At 42.7% G+C, this 13,861-nt stretch overlaps 1 protein-coding gene across 1 annotated transcript in view; it reads left to right on the forward strand.

The window, feature by feature from the left end:
- Positions 1–13,861, forward strand: part of ZFHX3 (zinc finger homeobox 3) — a 193,994-nt gene that overhangs the window by 163,677 nt on the left and 16,456 nt on the right. Inside the window, exons 6-7 of the mRNA XM_021703235.2 lie at positions 5,070–5,203; positions 5,361–5,561. Of these exons, the coding sequence (XP_021558910.2) occupies positions 5,070–5,203; positions 5,361–5,561 (335 nt within the window). The remainder of the gene's footprint in view (positions 1–5,069; positions 5,204–5,360; positions 5,562–13,861) is intronic.

Genomic DNA, 13,861 nt, shown 5'->3' on the forward strand with positions numbered 1-13,861 from the left:
TGAAATATAGAAATTACTCATACTTTGGATTTTTGTTGATGTCTTGGCTGTAGTTGGAGGAAGGAGAAACTTCTTCATTTCCAGTTTTTCTTAAGTTTTCTTTTTCATGAGGCAGCAACTCCATGCCTTGCCTGGCTTCAGAGTTGTACAGAGCACATCACCAGGTAACAAATGGGGCGTTAAGTCCATGGTGGTCTGTGGCATTGCGAATACATCTTTTAAGTTTTCTGTGGCCAAAATCTCAGTGACTCAGATTTTAATTCAATAATGAGAACTGGAATAATGGAGACTGGTTCTAACAGGTGAACTTACAGAGGCTGTGTTTTCAACCATACTTGGTCATTCTGTAAGCCCCCTAAGTTTGTACTATTCTTACCTCTTTTTTAAAGTAAGTCACTTCCTATATGAAGCTTTACTTGGCTTGTTTTAATTATTCTGTGTGCGACCATTTCTTGAAAATTGCAAGGAAAACTGGCATGATTTCAGGTTGGTGCTCCTTTTCTTCCGTTTCCTCTAATTAAGTATGACAAGAGGGGTATCTTTTCAAATAATTATTTTTAGAGGTTAAATACTTCCCAAACACATATGTTAAAAGCACAGGTAATCTGGAAGTTGATGTCTCTGTGCATGAATGATTTTCTCCCCTAAGGAAGCCATGCGTTGATTACTGTGTTTCCTTTTGGGATGAAATTGTTTTGCCTCCTGTATGGAAAGTAAGACAGAGAGTCATGAATCGGGTCTGACTCTCCTCGTCTTTGTCTTTGTCAGTTGGTGGCCAGCGCATCATAGTTTAAGGGGAGAAATGGTGGCTTTTGGCCCGGAAAGGCAACTTGGAATTTTTCATACCCCATAAGAAGGACATGCTGGTCCTTTCTGTGCCTCATCAGCAAGTTGGGTGGGACAGCCATAATTCCTAACAAGCAAGTGCTTTTCCCCTCCTTAGAAAGTTTGTGTGGCAAGGAATGCACAGCTTACATCCTCTCAGGCCGTGGTACAGGTTGGACCCACCATCCCAGCGTCACTATTCCATCTGCCTGGCTTTAGAGAGTATGTAATCTGCAGCGCATGCGCTCACGTGGGTCTTTGCCACATTTCTATCCCCTTCCAAGTGCCAGGAGCCCAGCATGTTGCCTGTGGAAGATTCGTTGAGATTTAACACATATTTCTGTATGACATAGCTGCCAAAAATGAGAAAATTGCTTTAACCAGCAAAGTAAAAAAAAAAAATACCACCCGATGTTTCGCACAGTATGGATCCAAATATCAATGTTTCCATGGACAGTTGAATTTAAATGCTGAGCTATGTAATTATAATATTAAAAATAATATAACTACCTGGCAATCTTAGAAAATGGGAGAATGGTCCATGATTCCATTACCTAAATATAACAGTCATTTTCTTCTAGTCTTCTAGTCTTCTTTTCTAGCACCTGTTTTTTTCCGTAGCTCTATCATGGCGTAATATAGATTCTATCTTATTTTTCTTCTGATCAGCATTCTCAAGAACTTTCTACATTGGTTCACAGCTATCATTCATAATGTCTCCTAGTACCCAGTAGAGTAGCTATGCCATTGTTTACTTGACCGTGCCCTGTTGTAAGAGACCGAGATTGTTTCCAATTCATTTTGTCATTATTATAAAACTCACTACAGGTAGTAACCCTTCAAGTTGTTTGGCTTTTTGTTGCCTATATAACCAAAGGTTCCAGGCACTGTTTAAACTAAGACTTGTCTCTGAAGTACGTGTATTTCCAATTGACTACTGTGATGTCACAGTGGCCTTAAAGTGACCAGTAATTGATTTTTTAAATAATGTTTCCTAGACTGTGACATCTCTCCTAGAATTTAAGTTAAAGTTTAGAAAAGTCTTCAAAGCAGAAAACCACAGTACTTTCTCTCTTGGTATTCGTACAACCTCATTTACTTAGGCCTACAATGTATGCTGGTGACAGAACTGAAATAGAAATTGATTTTGAGACTCTGGCCCTTTTGAAGTAGTTCAGAGAGAAGCAGCTTGAGGAAACCTCAGACTGTCTGTGGCCTGTAGTTAACCCTCATCCAGCATGCTGATGGAGAACTTGCACAACTGTTCGCACGTCTAGAGAAATTGTATGGAGACCTCGGTGCCATGTCTTGATAGAGATTGACATTTTAATGTCCGGGGTCAAGCTTGGAGGGGGCTGTCGGCCTAGTTAACCTAACTCTTAGGAGCAATCCCTACATCACCCAGGGAAACACAATGGGATTGTAACCGGGTGTTAATAGGATCTGTTACAAGAATGGCACAGCTTTATCTTCAGGGAACGAGCTAGTGAGCTGCAGGTGGCTAATGTCCACTTCTAAACAGATCAGATCGAATAAACATGCAGGCTGTCCAGGATAGAAGGGAGATGAGCCCCAAAAGTTTTTTACACCAGCAGGTGCAGTATTTCATATTGGTGTGTTACTGCGGAGAAAGAGGAACAAGGGAGATCATGCTGATTTTATTTTTTAAAACACTTCATAGGACTCCTTAGCTTGAGCTCACAAAGGAAGCTTTAGAATTCCAGAGCAGTTTGAGAGTTTGGAAAAAAAAAAAAAAAAGGTGATAAAAGTTCCCTGCTCCATGCAGGGGGAAAGAATAGTGGCTTCTGAAACCAGAATTCTCACCTCTGCAACCTCGTCACAATTCACCATGCGTTCCACATTGAAGGGAGAGGGTGGACTCTTGTCGGACGAGGACGCTAACGCCTCACTGGGCTACCCTGTGTTTGCCTTTCGCTTCCCAGCGAGTGAGATGAGTTGGGTGGTCGTAGCCTCTGCGTTCATCCACTCACGTGGCCCTGCAGCGGCACAGTGGACAACCTTTCTAAAGGGGGTTAGTGGCAGACGGAGAGCGTTTACAACAGAGTGCATGGTCCTATAAGAGAGAGTGTTGTTTTCAGGTCAGGCAGACTAACAAAAAGACGGGGTGTTTGGATGTTTGGAATGGCATCTCTATCTTGGTTTGCCTCCAGTGGGAGAAGGAGCAGATAGCGGCTCTTTCCTGACTCAGCACAGAGACTATCCAGTGCCTACAGGTTGGAGGTAGAAATGGGGAAGGGATAGCTATACCAAATAAGCATCTGAAATATCACCTCATGCCTCCACTCACCCCCTCTGTAGAATGCATTTGAACTGTTAATATGGAGAGGATAACCAGTAAGCAAAAATGAAAAATGATGGAGAATAAGGAACCTTTTGGGAGTGGGGGGCACTTAAGGCCCTGAACCATCAGTTAAGGACTCCTGTTGTGGGAGTGTTCAGATAGGAGCCCATCACACTGTGAGGTTGGAAACCTGTGACACGGGGTTCCTTGAGGGGCCGGGAGATGGGAAGTGGGCCGTGGGGGAACTGGTCTAGAATGTTACAGCACCTAGTTAATCGGCAGCCAGTCCATCACATTAAATATCCAGCCGTCATGTATTACCTTTCAAGTGAAAATGAATAACTCCCATTAAGAGCAAAATGGGTTTGAAGTCGATTCGAGACAGATTAAAGTACTGTTATGAATGTGTGTGTTGAGAGGAGGAGGGGTCTGTGTGTAAAATGCTTGTCCTTGTACTTTTTAAATAATAGATGCCCTACAAACTTATGTAGACCAGGTTACCAAGATACTGGGGTTTAAAGGTCACAAGATGTGCATTCTGGGAAGAGCATCAACTTCCTGGAATATTTCCTGCATTTAGCAATTTTTTTTCAAAATTATTTGTGGCCTTATTATTTTAATGAATAAAATTGATTTTCTAAAATTGTTTATTAAAGCACACATCTATAATGACAGCATCTTGGTATCCATGTCAGAACAGATTTCAAAGTGGAGCCTAAAGTGGAAACACAAGCTAGGTAACCAGACCAGATGAGACAGGCAGCAGTTTTATGAAAGAGCAAAAATCAGGCTTTCTAAACCAGTGACCTCAATGCCGAGTCAGATTATTTTTCCATGAGGGGAACGGGTATATATTTCTCACTACCATTTTCAGGATTTTACTAATCATTTTTAGCAAATTATGAAAAAGGAAGTTATGTGTCCCAAACAAGTGAGAGAACCAACCCTTGAATACTGACCAGGTTTTGGAATGACCAAATCCAACCATGTTGGGATTTGTGTTTACAATGGAGAGCCCCCCCGCCTCCCGCCTTATCCTGGTTAAACCCTTAACCCAGCAGTTTTCTCGTCAAAATCTTCCAGACCCTTTTCCATGCTTCAGAGAACCCCTTCTACCCACACTGTATGCTACTTAAGTCTCATGTGACTCTCCTCATTAATTAGTGGTTTTTGTTGGGTTTTTTGTTTTGTTTTTTTGTTTTTTGGTGGAATGGGGTGTGGTTTGGGCAAGCAGATAGAAGACTTTTCCCCCTTACCGCCCACTCTGAATAAACGCTTGAGCTTGGAGCATTGGCTAGATTTTAAGTTGGATTCATGCCCTACCTATTCCACTCTTCAATTACTTTTTCCCCAAAAGCAGGTTGCTAAACCCAAACTTGATTTTTCCCCCAAGTATTTGTGTGCAGATCCATGTGAACCTTTCTCAGGTCACATTTATTATGCCCCCTGTGACGTGCTGTGCTGTGATTCCAAGCAGTAAAGTTGGGACAGTAAAGTTGGGAGCACATGGTTGATTACATCTGTGGAAGCAGAGTGTGTCTGGTTCTTGAGTTGACTGGTGGTTGGCAAAGCAACTGGTGAGACTCTCCCACCCATTCTCAGCCCTACTGCCCCCCATAGGCCAGCAGAGTGTCTCTTGATTGGGAGAAGTGCATACACTGAATTTAGCTTAATCCAGCCCCAAGCATTTTAGTCCATTTCTTTATCTTTTTTTCTTAGCGTTCAGTTGTTGAAGTAGTGACAGAAATTCATGGGGGAAAAAGGAACACTTGCTTCTTTTCCGGCGTGCTTGATAAGTCAGTCCGGATGCTCATCCTACTTGAATTTTGGTGTTTCAAGAAAATCCTGTGCTATAAATGAATGTTGATTTTCACCCAACACAAACCCTCTGGGAGCTGGCCTGGTCTGGCTGCTGTATCGCATCTTCTGCTTTTTCTTCCAGCGTCGTCCAGCCAAGCAGAGAAGGAGCTGACAGATTCTCCTGCAACCTCCAAACGCATCTCCTTCACAGGTAGCTCGGAATCTCCTCTCTCTTCAAAGCGACCGAAAACATCAGAGGAGACCAAACCAGAGCAGGTGAGACCAGAAGGGGCTCTGCTGGTCCGGGCGGGAGGTGGGGGGAGTGTTTGAGACACCAGCGGGGAGCACAGTCTTGGGTGGGCGGGCTAGGGGCAGACACAGGCACCCGTGGGAACTGGAGATTCAGCCGGAGGGGTGGGTGTGTTCCCCACAGATGTACCAGTGTCCCTACTGCAAGTACAGCAATGCCGACGTCAACCGGCTCCGGGTGCATGCCATGACGCAGCACTCCGTGCAGCCCATGCTGCGCTGCCCCCTGTGCCAGGACATGCTCAACAACAAGATCCACCTCCAGCTGCACCTCACCCACCTCCACAGCGTGGCGCCTGACTGCGTGGAGAAACTCATAATGACGGTAAGGCAGCCACTTAAGACCCGTGGCATCGCTTTCCCCAGAGGTCACAGGTGATGGACGAACACGGACAAGATTCGGTGCTGTTGGATGAGAAAGCCAGTGTAGAGTTGGAAATGTCAAAAGTGATCCTAGTTCTGTGACCTTCGTTCTCCTGTACCCGCCTTCAGCTCGGCATGGCCATGGTGTGACTGTGGCCCAAAGCACTGAGTATGTTTGTGTTCCCCACCTTCCCCTATTATCCCCCCTCCTGGTCTGATGCAGGGGTCTAGATTAACTCACCATTCACATGAAGAAATTGTTCTTCGGACCCTCCAAACCTTTAATAACTAGGTCATGATCTAGGTTGCGCTTCGTCTCTTTTCATCCTCACGACAGCCTTGTTTCAAAGAATAAGAGTTTGCTGTGTCTACATTAACAGCAGAGGAAACCGAGACTCAGACAAGTTAGCTGACTTGATTCCACTTGTAAGCGGCAGAGTTGAAATTTGAGCCCGTATTTTCCAATGCTACAAATGTGACCCTGTAATGTGGGAGTTTCTCAAGTGGCTACTTTGATTCTCAGAACAGGAAAATGGCCCGTGGGAGAGCACGTGTTGATTCGTGGACAAGGGCTTTGCATTTTGAACATGATGTTGCTACACCTACAGGTTTTAAAAGTCTGGCTCTGAGTGACTTCTGTGACACGGCCCAAAAGTTTAGTGTAAAGATTTAAATCTAATTGTAATGTGAAAACTTTTCAAAATACTACAGATCATGCTAATATCTTGCTTTTTCTGTCTGTGGTGAGACAGCTGTGCAAGCCCTTTCCCGATCACTAGAGGAAAAACTACCCAAGAGAATTATTCTCACCTCTAACTTATTTCAGTAGTGGAATAAATTAATTTGATTGCCTTTTCGTCTGTTCCCAGAGAGGTATTCTTCCTAGAGAACTCCACGTTATAACGTGCAGGTCACAGGCATATAACCTCTAGGCGTTTCCCAGTCCATTTCGTTATGCAAGATGAATGAATAGTGTTCTAAGTGATGTTTAGTCGTGAGGAACTTATAATGCATCAAGAGAACTTTAGCAGCCAATGGGAAACTTGAAGGTAACCTAGCATAAGTTTCATTTCAGAGATCTTTCAAGTATGAATTCACTTTCCGTGGGTATTTTCAGATAGACTGGTGAACATCGTGAAAAGATTGAGAGTGGAAACCTTCTTCTTTGGATGGGTGGGTTTCTATGTTATATAGGTATTGCCTTTCTCACCAACCTTGGAAATAACAAGGGGAATTTCTCAGGCCTCATCACACTTCCCACTGTTGGCCTGGAACCATAGGAACCTTGAAGGAACAGAAGGAGATGTGGGAAACATTTTCAATACTTAATGACATTTTTCTTTTGCTCAGCTGGTTATTTTTCCTGTTTTTTTTTTTTTTTTAAAGATTTTATTTATTTATTTGAGACAGAGAGAATGAGAGACAGAGAGCATGAGAGGGAGGAGGGTCAGAGGGAGAAGCAGACTCCCTGCCGAGCAGGGAGCCCGATGCGGGACTCGATCCCGGGACTCCAGGATCATGACCTGAGCCGAAGGCAGTCGCTCAACCAACTGAGCCACCCAGGCGCCCCTATTTTTCCTGTTTAATATAAATCTGGTCTAGGAAATATGAGCTATAGTGATCTGTATGACCGGTTTACATTAAACAGTAGGTTTCATTTATATATCACTAGGGACTAGAATATAAATTATATTTCAAATATCCATTGTTTATCATTTTTTATAGCAGCAAAAGTAGTGTACATTTCACGCAGTTGAGTCAGGTGGTCATTAGGAACTTCATTTACCAACAGAGTCTTGAAAGACAAGGTGTTACTACTGTGTTTCTGGGGCACCGATCCCTAAGATATTTCTGGATGTTACTCACTAACTAGCACCTTCTCAAGCAGTGATTCTCAGCCTTTTTGGAGACTCCAATAAAAGTGATTCCATAGCCTTACTGGGTTATCCTATGCACAGTAAAGCTGGACAACAACTGTCAAGACCACTGTTGAGGATTCTGCATATACAAAACTGTGTGTACAATGCCAGGGAGCATAAGAATACCTTAAAATTCATACATGGAACCAGGCTAATAAACCCTGTTCTAGAAGAATTCCTGACAACATAATTATGTAGGAGAAATGTGCTCCCTAAAGCTGTTGCACTTGCCATCTTGTACTGAAACTGCTGTGTACCTCATCTTCCCACAGCAGACAACAGAGATGTTTTCTACAGAAATGGAGACATTTTTTAAAAGCATTTTAATTCCAGTATAGTTAACAATGTTATATTAGTTTCAGGTGTATAATATAGTGATTCAACAATTCTATACGTTACTCAGTGCACCCCCGCCGCCCCTCTGGTAACCATTAGTTTGGTCTCCATAGTTAAGAGTCTTTTTCTTGGTTTGCCTCCCTCTCTCTTTTTTCCCCCCTTTGTTCATCTGTTTTTTTTTCTTAAATTCCACATATGAGTGAAATCATATGGTATTTGTCTTTCTCTGACTTATTTCACTTATCATTACACTCTCCAGATCCATCCATGTTGTTGCAAATGGCAAGATTTCATTCTTTTTTGTGGCTGAATAATATTCCGTTGTGTATATATGCCATACCACATCTCCTTTATCCATTCATCTATTGATGGACACTTGGGCTGCTTCCATAGTCTGGCTATTGTAAATAATGCTGCAATAAATAGAGGGGTGCATATATCCTTTCCAGTTAGTGTTTTTGTGTTCTTTGGGTAAACACCCAGTAGTGGGATTGTTGGATCATAGGGTAGTTGTATTTTTAACTTTTTGAAGAACCTCCATACTATTTTCCACTTTGGCTGCACCAGTTTGCATTCCCACCAACAGTATAAGAGGGTTCCCTTTTCTCCACATCCTCACTAACACTTGCTTTTTCTTGTGTTTTTGATTGTAGCCATTCTGACAAGTGTGAGGTGGTATTTCATTGTGGTTCTGATTTGCATTTCCCTAATGATGAGTGATGTTGAGCATCTTTTCATGTGTCTGTTGGCCATCTATATGTCTTCTTTGGAGAAGTGTCTGTGTTCATGTCTTCTGCCCATTTTTTAATTGGTTTATTTTGGGGGGGGATGTTGAGTTGTTTTAAGTTCTTTATGTATTTTGGATACTAACCCTTTATTGGATATGTCTTTTGCAAATATCTTCTCCCATTCAGTAGGTTGTCTTTTGGTGTGTTGATTGTTCCTTTGCTATGTTAGAAGCTTTTTATTTTGATGTAATTCTAATAGTTTATTTTTTCTTTTATTTCCCTTGCCTCAGGAGACATATCTAGAAAAATGTTGCTACAGCCAATGTCAGAGAAATTACTGCTTTGCTCTCTTACAGGACTTTTTAAAAAAGATGTATTTATTTTAGAGAGAGAGAGAGAGCATGGTGTGGGGGGGAAAGGGCAGAGAGAGAGATGGAGAGAGAGAATCTCAGACTCCCCACTGAGCGCGGGGCTCAATCCCATGACCCTGAGATCATGACCCAAGCCGAAATCCAGAGTTGGACACTTAACCAGCTGAGTCACCTAGGTGCCCCTTCTATTATAGGATTTTTATGGTTTCAGGTCTCACATTTAGGTCTTTAATCTATTTTGAATTTATTTCTGTGTATGATGTAAGGAAATGGTCCAGTTTCATTCTTTGCATATTGCTGTCCAGTTTTCCCAACACCATTTATTGAAGAGACTGTCTTTTTCACCATTGCATATTCTTTCCATTTTGTTGAAGATTAATTGACCGTATAGTCATGGGTTCATTTCTGGGTTTTCTGTTCTGTTCCATTGATCTGTATGTCTTTTTTTGTGTGTGTGCCAGTGCCATACTGTTTTGAGTACTACAGCTTTGTCATATAAACTTGAAGTCTGGAATTATGATACCTCCAGTACTTCTTTTTCAAGATTGCTTTGACAAGTCAGGGTTTTTTGTGATTCCATACAAATTTTAGGATTGTTTCTTCCAGTTTTGTGAAAAATTCTGTTGGTATTTTGATAGGGATTGCATTAAATGTGTAGATAGCTTCAAGTCGTGTAGGCATTTTAACAGTATTTGTTCTTACAGTCCACGAGCATGGAATGTCTTTTCATTCCTTTGTGTTGTCTTCAATTTCTTTCATTGGTGTTTTGTGTTTTTTTTAAGATTTTATTTATTTATTTATTTGTCAGAGAGAGAGAGAGAGCACAAGCAGGGGGACCAGCGGGCAGAGGGAGAAGCAGGCACCCTGCTGAGCAAGGAGCCCAGTGTAGGACTCAATCCCTGGACCCTGGGATCATGACCCGAACCAAAGGCAGACGCTTAACCACCTGAGCCACCCAGGCATCCATCAGTGTTTTATAGTTTTCTGAGTCCAGGTCTTTCACCTCTGTGGTTAAGTTTATTCCTAGGTACTTTATTATTTTTGGTGCAATTATAAGTGGGATTGTTTTCATAATTAGAAATGTAGACATAAAAATAATATATAAAAAATAAAGTGTGCACATTGTGGGAAATGTACTGATTATAAGAAGTCACTTTGCTAGCAACAGAGAAAGTTAATGGATTCAGAAACAAAGTTGAAAGTTATGAGAAAGGTAATCATATAAGGGTTTCACTCTTTACCTAAAGGTATATGTAAGGATGATTTGGTACTCTCTACATGAGAAGATGGAGTTACTGCATGGCTGTCAGTATTGAATTGATTTTTTCAAGCTATGAGCATGGTTTGCATTGAGATGATGTAACATTTCTATCTTGATCCTTTAGTTCAGTGGGGAAAGATGAGCAACCAGGGTTAGAGGGGAATTTGTGGCTGTAGCTTAGGGTGAACCCAGAATCCTGTTTGAAGATTGGAGTTTGCCCCGATGAATAAAAACAGATGCCACTGTTCTTCCTTTGGAAAGTTTGGTGTTAAAATGGAATTTTCAATTGTTCTACAACTAAGTGATTATAGTAAACCTGTGGTTAAAATCATGCCCCTCCAGGATATTTTACTGTAATTTTATTAGAGAATTGGCCATGGGAAACTATTGGTTGGGCTTTCTGACTGTATATCTGTTTGTTCCTGGTCAACTGGAGCAGAAAACTCGGAAGACAGCATGATGAGAAATGCCCCCAAATCAGAGCTCCATTTTTAAAAACACGTCATTAAGGAATGGCCAGTGTATGGTCATTCATCCTCTAAGAGGAGAAAGTTACATCGGCTTTGTCCCTGAGTGGCTAGGATGAAGGGCAGTGAGAGGAGTGAATCTCCTTCCTTGCCAAATGGTTTGACTGTTAGCTGCGGTCGGCTGCAGAATAGGAAAAGCCAGCAAAATCCACCCAGTAGACAATTCTTGGTAGACATCGGGTATGTCCAGGGTATCGAAAGCTATAAATTCTGATAAACATTTTCTGCTGTCTGGGTCCAAGGTCGCAGGATTTGGCTTGAATTGGGTTTCAGTCCTTCTAAAAGTAAATTTCTCCCTGATAAATGGAAATAGATTACTTTCTACACAATGTTTTTCCGTTCAGTTGTAAATGGAGAGTGTTTTGAGGAGGCTTCATTTAATAATACCTTATCAGACAGCTTTCAGGAACCTGCAGTGTCTAATATGTCTGTTGCTATGGTAACAGCTGCTTGCTTATGCTCTGCATCTCATATCTGTGTCTTCCATGGGCCCCCTTCTCTTTACCGATGAAGGGGCTTGAAAAATATTCTCCACTGGGAACAATTGCAGCTCTGGTCCTCCACTATGGAAACTGCACCCGCAGCACTTCATTCTGCTTGGCCTATTGGAAACAGACCTCCAAAGACTGTCCTTATACACGTCATATGAAAGAAGGAAATCTGTAAAGCCTAAGGGCGATGAGACAAGTGCCCCTCCAGACCTGACCAAGCAGGCTGCCCCCGGTGTCGGCTCCACAGGACTCTCACCTACTTACAGAGAAGTTAAGAGATTTCAGATTGGTAGTGGGAATGTAGGAGTTGCTTTTCTATACCCTCATTTTCCCACTTTTTTGGGGAAGGAGAGGTGAGGGTGAGGGGGGACATGTTTCTGGCCCCTGCGTGAGAATGGGGAAGACCACCTACCATGCATTTCAGTACTCTTAAATTATTCTAATTGATCCTTCTAAGTGACAGGACACACCACTGGGCTCCTGGAGCATTAATATGGGGAAATTGTTTTTGTTCCTCGGTCACTTAACAACATATAACCTCATACTGGAGATAGGCTCCTGAGCAGCCCAGGAACACCTTTTTCTCTAGCCCTTCATCTTTTCTCCCTTTGGTAGTTCTTAATTATCCTGTATTTGCTGCACACGCACAGATTTCCCTTCTCTGCTTCTGGCCCTGCACCGCCTGCAGCTTTCTCTCTCTCCCTCTCTCCATCCGTGTCTCTCTCCCTCACCCTCCCCCCACTCAGGAGCCATAGTTTGTCTCCTGTGATTTCTTTCAGTCCTTGTCTAGGTCTCCCTGTGCTCATGTGCATCTCGGAGTTTCTGGGATAGGCTGGCTGGCTGCCCCCCCCCCCCTCCAACTGGGGCAGCGGGTGGCCACCAGCCCTGGGGCTTTTGCACCTGCATGGGTACCAGCTCCCTCACTTTGTCTCTATCTCAGAGGAAGGTAATGAAAATAATCGGGCTTCATTAATTCCAAGCCCTGTGAGATGATAGCCATTTGGAGCCTGTTTGCCAATTAGATGGTCTAAATTAGAAGTGACCTTGGTATACTGCCACTGCTTGCCTCTCTGAGTCTAATGAAGCTTTTCTCTCCAATCCATTCTCCTTCTCCACTCTCTTTTCTGTTGCCCTGTGTGTATGTATGTGTGAGTGTGTGTTAACTGTTCCTGTGTTTCCTGTTCTCCCACACACCTCCTTTTTTTTTCTTTTTTGTCTTTCTCATTCTTAGTTTTTAAACTCTGGTTAGGACTATGTTGGTTTCTGGTCCACATGAATGTGAACGTGGCCCTGCAGTTTTTCCTCATGAGTTTTAGGTTTAAAAAAAAAGGAGTGGGGGGGATAGACAACCACAAAGAAGACATTTTAGAAAGGAAACAGAGAGAGGAACTAGGCCTTCTAACCTCCGTGGTCCAGTGCCCAGCCTGGCGCATTTGCAAGGTAGTAAAGGAAGGGAAAACGGCTCTGAGGCCCTGCTGCCAAGAGGCGCTCTGGTTTTCTGGTTGCAGAAGTCCAGAGACTCACTGGCAGGCGCAGCGGCTGACTGGGTGCAGAAGTGAGCAACCTGACTTCCACTGCAGCCTTCACATACACCACCAGCTAGAATGCTTAGCTCTGGAAGCAGTTGGGTTTTAACTTCATTTTTTGAACCTAACCAACTCCTTATTCACAAGGATGTAGAGACTGGCCAGGTCCGTATCAGGAAGGCCTGTGTCTGAGGCTTTGCCTCTTTTTCCTTCCACTTGAGGTTCTTCATTCTATTGATTTTCACTGAAAAGTGAAGGATTTGAGGCTTCCTGGGGAGTCTAGGTTTTGGCAAATGTATTTTTTCACTTGGAATAGTGAGCCTTTCAGAAAGATACCCTAGAAAGAATACCTAGATACCAAGAAAGAATAAATACCAGTGATCCCTCCCAAGTATCATAATGGGGACCAGACCCACATCCAAGCTTCTGGGTTTTATAAGGAGTGTCCTTGGGGCTTTAGGGTCCAGCTCACCTGATAGAAGCTTGAAAGGCATCAAATCATAATCCAAAACAATGGTGAACCCAATAGAGGTAGGAACCTAGGTATTTATGAACCCAGGTCACCTCTGGGTGACTATCTAAAGATAGTTAACTTGAGTCCATGGAATTTCCCCCAAGGGAGCCTGTGATTTCCTGAAATTATCTGCAGTAGTCTCCGTGTGAAACTATTTCCTTAGGCATCTGTAGCCTTCATCAGATTTTCTGAGGTTATGATGTCTAAAAGGTTAATATTCTGGCTTGTGAGCTTCTTGGGCACAAGGACAGTGTCTCACTGTGATGCAATGCAAGCATGCAATACAGGGACCCTGTACAATATGTAGTGAATGATGGTCAAATGGATGGGTGAGCAGAGTCACTTGAGGCCCTTCCTTCTCAACACTAAGTTGTTTTAAAATTGCTTAAGCTTTAAGACTTTTAGTATCAATGTGGAATGCTTTTATTTCTATTGTTATTTATGAGAACTGCTTAAACTTGAAGATTGCTAGCATCAGAACAGAACTCCACATTTTTCTTTTATACATGAGACCTCTTGTTAGGAAGATAGCAGAGCTACTGTTTCCTGACCCTCAGCACCCCAGATCAAATGATTGTTTTTTTCCTAC

Source organism: Neomonachus schauinslandi, chromosome 16 (genome assembly GCF_002201575.2).
Source record: "Neomonachus schauinslandi chromosome 16, ASM220157v2, whole genome shotgun sequence".
Taxonomy (NCBI): Eukaryota; Metazoa; Chordata; class Mammalia; order Carnivora; family Phocidae; genus Neomonachus; species Neomonachus schauinslandi.